General features: G+C 38.9%; 1 protein-coding gene across 1 annotated transcript in view; it reads right to left on the bottom strand.

Moving 5' to 3' along the window:
- LOC138023829 (retinol dehydrogenase 8-like) overlaps nucleotides 1-4,157 on the bottom strand; it is a 4,267-nt gene extending 110 nt beyond the window's left edge. The window contains exons 1-3 of the mRNA XM_068870916.1: nucleotides 3,888-4,157; nucleotides 2,299-2,572; nucleotides 1-351 (exon numbers count right to left, since the gene is read on the bottom strand). The exon at nucleotides 1-351 is cut by the window's left edge and continues 110 nt beyond it. Of these exons, the coding sequence (XP_068727017.1) occupies nucleotides 18-351; nucleotides 2,299-2,572; nucleotides 3,888-4,152 (873 nt within the window). The 5' untranslated portion in view covers nucleotides 4,153-4,157 and the 3' untranslated portion in view covers nucleotides 1-17. The remainder of the gene's footprint in view (nucleotides 352-2,298; nucleotides 2,573-3,887) is intronic.
- Nucleotides 4,158-7,500: the final 3,343 nt, after the last annotated feature.

Genomic DNA, 7,500 nt, shown 5'->3' with positions numbered 1-7,500 from the left:
CTTTCAAAGTTATTTTGCTATTCTTTATCGAAGTACTTTTTGACCATCAAATCAACGATAACATTCCCAGTAGGATCAGAGAGTTTGGCCTTAACTTCATCGGTGCTGAAATTCTTATTTGTTTGATATCGTAGGTTTGGCTTGTCGCTAAGTACGATCGTTTTCACAATCTCTGCGACTTCCTTGACATCTTGGTTCTCCTTAAGGGCCATTGGCCATAACTTTCCTGAAAAGGCTTGAAGCAGTTTCGAAGACTCTTCGTCAGCAGTTGGCTTGTCATATTTCTTGTGCCAGGCTTCCATGTTTCCACCTAATTCTGTTCCAACGGGACCTGGTTCAAGTAGAGAACACCTACCAAGGGTAAAGAAAAGGTGTATGGCTTAAGTTATAAGGTTGTGGAGATTACATCTTCTTTAATAAACTTGTAATACAGTGAAACCTCCATAAGGGGAAGGGTGGGGGGGGGGGGGGGGGGCAAGGGACTGAAAAAATTTTTTCGCTATAACGAGGTTCCTTTATTTTGAACTTCTTTATCATATGTTTTAGAGACTTACTGACTAACTAAAGGTATCCAGAAATTTACTCAGGTGAGAAATTTGGCCTACTTTTTGACAAAAGCAGAGGAATTATTCAACTCGTCATGATAGCGATATATTTTTCTATGTCGATTCTATCATGTACAAGGGTGATGAAATCCGCAAACTGCGGTCTTTTATCACGAGGTTCCTTTATTTTGAACTTCTTTATCATACGTTTTAGAGGGTCTTAATGGGGTTAACCGATAGGCGTAAAACGTCCAAAAATTTAGTCGATAGCCGTAAAAATTGAAAAATTTTAACCGTTAGTCGTAAATAGGGTGAAAAAAAATTAACCGTAAAAGAAACTGTTCCCTAGATTTGTAAAAGTAACCGTTGACATTTCTACGGGTAAAATAGTATTAGAAGTGAAAAATACTTAAAATACTTAAAAGTATGATCTATCAAATAACTTATTTCATCCAGAGATGATCCCAAGACCTTTATTTTGCTTAAAGATACAAAAAAATACAGGTTTATTAATATTTAACTCTTTGAAACAAAAGAAATTGATTTTTAATTTTTTTGTTAACCGTAACTGAAAAAAATTAACCGATAACCGTGAATGCCACCACCCCATTGGGACCCTCGTTTTACCATTACTGGGGTAAAGAAAATCATTCGTTATACCAAGGACTTCGTTACATAAAGGTAGTGCGTGCTGTAGAAGGTATAGTTTAGTTTAAGCAACGCATTCAACTTAGATTAAATGCACAGTGTTACTTCATGGAATGTCTACGTAGGTCCACAAAAGAATCTGGGAAGCGTTAGAGGAAGGAAAAACGGCAACCGAGTAGCTGTGGGGACGAGGTTGCGCAGCTCAGGAATTTTGTTAAAGCTGTAGAAAATGGCGAAAAAATTCCACACGTTAAGCGTAGAAGAAATAGCCGAACTATTCCCCAAAGAAGCCTGAAAACACACTTTGCCTAGTTGGACTCAAAGTCTTTGTAACCGACCGTTCTTGTCAAATGAGAACCTAAGTGCACGCTGTTAGCCTTAAAAAATTTTAAGAGAATACACCGCCTGCTTAGCGCACGCGCTTCAGTATTCAAAGAAAACGTACGCGTGTAAAAACGAATGCAATATTGTTTCAATTATTCTGGTACAAGGTTTTTCTCCACTGGATTCCGTCTTAAATGATGTACATAATTCTTCAGATCGTACCCAGCCTCTTCCAATAATTGCTGAAGATCTGGAAATTTAATGTATACGATATTGGCGCCATCTCTTACAGCAAAACTATAAACTTTCAGTAAACTAGAATAAAATCAACTCATAAATGGCAATTTCTAAGAATACCAAACTGACCCAGTCTAGCACGGTTTGCCCGTGTTCGTTTTTGTAACAGCAGCAGTATAAACAAAAGGCTGCCACAAAAATAGCCATAAGGTAGTAAGCCAGGGCAGGACATGTTACAGATCTTACAGTTTAGGCCGTAGTTCAGTTTCTTATCTGCAAACTATTAAACTGAGTAGCACCTAAAGCTCATTGAAGGGTATTCCAGAAATATCAACCTATACCCAGGTATAGCATGGTTTGCCTATGGCCTCTAACGTCCTTGCTCAAGTTGTTCAAAAGTTAGATAACGCTATCCAATGGATAGATCTCTATCAGCTAGAGTGTGTAATTGAGTTCCCTTATACTTATCCGCTGGTTAGTGTGATTTATTCGTAAGTTGAAAAGAGCTATCCAACATTTGAACATTAACTTTGGTTTACTTTACCTGATATTAAAATGAAGCAAGGTTGGAGCCATTGCTTCAGTGAGGCCCTCCACTGCAAACTTTGAAGATGAGTAAATCTCATTGAAAGGTATTCCAACAATTCCAGCGTGGCTGGTGTTGTTAATTATACACCCGCTCCTTCTCTCTTTCATGCCTGGTAGAACAGCTTGGATTAGTCGCAAGGTACCAAAGACGTTCACTTCAAACAATTCCTTGGCCATGTCCACTGGGACACACTCCACTATGGTTAACAATGCTATTCCAGCGTTGTTGACTGTTGAGCATCAAAGTATTATTTACTGTTAGTTTTGTTACCAGGCCCACCTGGTTCATTATAACAGAGGAGAAGAGTGGAGGGGGAATGATGGACATCCAGATATCTCGCTTTCCGCTGCACCTTTAATCCCGGTCATAATCATTAAAGTTTCCGGAAAACACAACTTAAACGTAGCCCCGTTCGGTTCATGAAAACACGTGTTGCTTCCCTACCCTCCCCTCCCTCAATGTTGGTTTCATGCGTCTGCTTGGGCATAAACGTTCTCCATTGAAAGAGAAGGGAAGGAAAACTTTCCAAACGTTTTAATTATGACCGGAAACGCAATCCAGGTCTTAATTTGTTGAAACACTTCCGGAAAACATAACATATTAAAACTTAGTCGTTTCATGAATGGACTGATTGCTACCCTCCGGCTTTCTTTAATGTTGATTTCACGTGTTTGCTTGGGCATAAACGTCTTCGACCTCAACATTGAAAGGGAAGGGAAGGAAAACCTGGCAAGCTTTTCAACAATTATAATTAGGACCGGGAATGTTGAATTTCCCGGTTTCTACTCTCCTTTTTTTTCTTGTCTCTCTTTTTTATGGCCCTTTCTTCGAATCATTGCAAAATGTTAAGCTCTGACACGCATGCGTAATTGTTCCGTCGCCGATTCCCTTTTTTCTCCCGCTTTCCACCTTTTATTTATTCATTTGCCGTAATAGCCGAGGTATCTATTTGCTCTGCAAATAGTTTTCCTATTGTGATCAACGCCTACTTTATATTCCTGTTGTGGTTTCGTAACCCCTACTTTGCATATTGGTTGGTCATGCATATATTATTTGTCCTAGCTCAATCTGACAAAGTCAGAAATCCTTATTGTTGAGTTTCACATTCACAAACACTAAACAAAAATGGTCACAATTTTGCAGCTCAAACATTTTTTTAGTCTCTTTTAAGCGAATTCAAAGAAACTTCTACTGTGATTGTTTTTAGTGCGCGCCATATAAAATCCACTTTGTCGATTGCGAATTAAATTACCACTACCCCGGGTCAGCAATATTCAACAGGAGCCGAGAAAGCAGTCAGCTGGAGAACATCTTTCGATTACTCAGTTAAGTTTGAGCTCTTTCAAAAGTTAGAGTCAGGGCTTTCGAAAAGAGCTACCAGCCCTTCCGTATTACGAGTCCTGTCGCGTTATCGGTCGTCCACGAGCACCCACTTCGTAAACATTTGTTAGACTATAGCGAGGTCGATACAATTCGATACAGTACTAAAAGGGAACTTAAAAATTGTTAAAAGGACATAAGTATCAATGTCGGGAACCACTTACACAACACATCAATTTTCCCTTCAGCGTCGAGCACCTCTTTAACAACCTTCGAGACTGATTCATCACTGCACACATCCATCTGTTTGATGATCAAAGTGTCTCCAAGTTTCTCCTTCCCTTCTTTCTCCAGTTGTCCTTTCCTCGCCAGATTTCGCATGGTGGCGTAAACCTTGAAGCGTTTCTCGGCATCTTTAGCGAGATGCACAGCGGTAGCGAGTCCAATGCCGCTAGAACAACCAGAGATGAGCACGATCTGTGAAGACATGACTACACCCCCAATGTATGGATGATTCGCGTTCGAAGAAAGCCAAGTCGTACGTCATCGAAATTGCCGTCTCAGCTAATTTAAGTCACGCTGACGTCCGGGACGTCATGAATAGCAACCGGAATTCGATGTCTCGCTTGATGGAACCTGTCTCACACAACGAATGTGAATGCCTTTGTTTTACATCCTGCTGTACGAATTTGTGGAGTCAGAGCACTTTCAATTTTCTCTTTCAAATCCCACGCACACGTTTGGGCTTCGTCACGCGTTCCTGAGGCAAATAATTGATCCGGTGAGCGACTGAATACGCATAATAATTTTAGTATATATATATATTATACACCCGTGTTCAAAAAGGTTTTCATATAGAGAGATATATCGATAGATAGATAGATAGTTTTGTTTTGTTGCACGTGCGCCCGTGCGCATTTTTCACTTCTTATTGTCCAACTTGTGAAAAAACTCGGTTCAACGATGAATTCTCTCTTTGTCAAGTTCTTTGTTTCAATTTGTCGATAAAAAAGAGAAGGCACGAATATTGTCTGCAATTCTCGTGATCTGCATTCTTTTGAAAATTAACGATTGCGAAATTCGGTCAGTTAAAGGTCATATCATTGTTGTAGTTTCAGGATCTTACAGGATAAGAAGATTTCATTTTTACAACAACGCAGATTAAATGAAAATAAAGTGTTTTCGAAGCCGCTGATTTTTTTTTTGTGAGAAGGAAGATATGACGGTGGATGTTGATACTGGATACGTGGGAAGGAGCAAAAATATCATAGCAGCTGATTAAAACGGACCAAGTCGTTGACTTGGCAGACTTGGTTCATACAAGTAGATTTTATCATAACCAAGATGAGCGGGTCACATATAGTACATAGTAATGTGTCACCTTCTTTCGTGTAAAATCACGGCCTGTAAGGCAACGTCTCACTGAAGACAGAATAAACTCTCGGCCACAAATGGTTTCAAGTTAGTTTAACAGTTTCTCTTAAGCACGCTCCTTGACAGCGCATTTTTTAATCACACGAGTCAATAAACATGCTTCGCCACTTGCTTCAGATGCCATGACATTTGGCCTATCAATTCGGTGACGCCGCCTAACTTGGCTGCTTGAAATGACGCGCGTTCAGTGTAACGGCATCTTCCACTGATGAAGGGACAGTAGTCCCGAAACGTCTGGATTTTCAAACATTTTAGCGCTAAGAACACAAAGACAAATTTTAATTGTAATCAACTTCTCAGCGCTACACAGTTCCTAACCATGTTTTGTTCCTGACTGCTTCAAGGGCTGTTTTCCTCACTCCCAAAATCAGTCATATAATTCGCCATTGCAAATTTGTATTGCAGGGCGGATGCTTTTTTTCTAAAGAAAACTCAAACGACATGTTCTTTTCAAATTGGAACAAAGAACCCGACGAAGAAAAAATTTATCGTTGAACCGACTTTTTTCACAAGTTGGGCAATAGCAAACGAAAATTGCAGGCAAGAAAGCAAAAGTATATATCTATCTATATATCTCTCTATATAAAAACCTTTTTGAAAACGGGTATATATATATAATATAATATATAAAAATGTACTTCTTGTGTCGTATAGAATACAATAAAATAAAATAATGTAAAAACAAAGTCTTTTCCTTTTATTTGCTTTAACGCTACGCGTTCCGCTAATGCGGCTCTTCAGGCACCAGCAAAGTATATATATATTTGTTGCATAAAAAAACGGTCCTTGTAAAAAAGCGTCATTTTTATGTAAAAAATTTGTTTTTTTACAAAAGATATTTTTTCTAAGTAAGCTGCCTTTTTATGTAAAAATCCTGCTATTTTACACATATAGACCATTTGACAAACCCATTTATCCAAGACAGGCTATTTTCTATAGCATGGTTCGAACTCAAGAGAGATTCTCTCTTGTCGAAACCTTGAAGCGTTTCTCGGCATCTTTAGCGAGATGCACAGCAGTAGCGAGTCCAATGCCGCTGGAGCAACCAGAGATGAGCACTATTTGGAGAGACATGTCTTTTTTGATCTGGGGATCCTTATGACCACGAAAGGTCGGGGTCAGTCATAGATTTGCATATTGGTCTTTCTTTTTTGTAACTAGATGCTTCTGTGAAGCATTCACTGACTTGCCTGTGATACGTGCAACAGAAAATCAGAAGGCACTGAATTGTGTGGTATTGAAATACAGCATTCCAGTCTCTGAAGAATAACAAATAAAAGAGAAGCGAGAAACATTGGCTTCTGGGCTGACATGTTGATAATTTTCAAGTTCCCTCACAACTTCTTTTCACCACAAGTGTGCCCTATGAGCATCCGAAAACTTTGTAATACTAAACTTCACTGAAGTCAAGCCCTGTTTCGCGGGGTTAGTGTTGGGATGGGAGACCAAAACAATAAACCCCTCATAAGAAAAACAGAAACATCTGACCGAAAATACTATTAACGCTAACAAATGCGAACTCAGCAAGGTACAGATTCTGGTAGCTTGCTTTATGCAAAACAAATATTGATGAAAAAGCAAATAAATATTGATACACAGTTTTCAGAAAGAGCAGAAGGAAGTTTCCCGGACGGTCGATCGAGAATAAAATATTTACGACATGAAAACAACATTAATTTTGAACCGTGAATATAGAATATAAAAAGTTACGATCAGCGACAAACATTTTGGGAGATTTTTGCTACGTTCAAGTAAATTGCAAAATCGAAAGTGACATGGCCGGAATTCAGCGAGCGCCGTGATTAAGTTACCGCGGCATGTTTACTCGCCAAACAGTGAAGCATCTGTGTCAAATGATGGCAAGATACCGGGTTTTTGTAACTTTCTTTTTCTGTCAAGTGTTATAAAGTTTGACAATGAAATGAGCGAAGTCAAAACAAAGATCACAATCGCCCAACTCTTGTTTATGCAAAGTCAAAATTTACTCCAAGACGCTTTCGACGTTATTTATCACCAGGTAATTCCATCATTTTGGAAATAGCAGCTACTTTATTATTCATCTGCGTCACAAGTTTTCACTGATTTTGGGCCTCATTTTGTTGAAACTCAAGCACGCTTCCAACAGGCCTGTGAACCCTTCCTGCTTACAGAGCAATACTAAAAAACTTCTCCCATATCACATTTGAACCTTAAGCTCGAAAATTCAATACACAACATGATATCATAATTCACAAAGGCAGAAAATACCACAGAATCCTTTTCCAGCGAAAATTTTATTGAAACAAACAACATATTTGCTCTTAGAGGTGAAAACCTCTTCCTATTTCATTGCGTGCGTGAAGACGAGAAACTCAATTGTGTCAAATTACCATGTACTTCAGGTAAATACTGCTCACTTTGATT

The sequence above is a fragment of the Montipora capricornis genome, chromosome 11 (genome assembly GCF_036669925.1).
Source record: "Montipora capricornis isolate CH-2021 chromosome 11, ASM3666992v2, whole genome shotgun sequence".
Classification (NCBI taxonomy): Eukaryota; Metazoa; Cnidaria; class Anthozoa; order Scleractinia; family Acroporidae; genus Montipora; species Montipora capricornis.
This window is presented reverse-complemented; position numbering and strand designations above follow the sequence as displayed.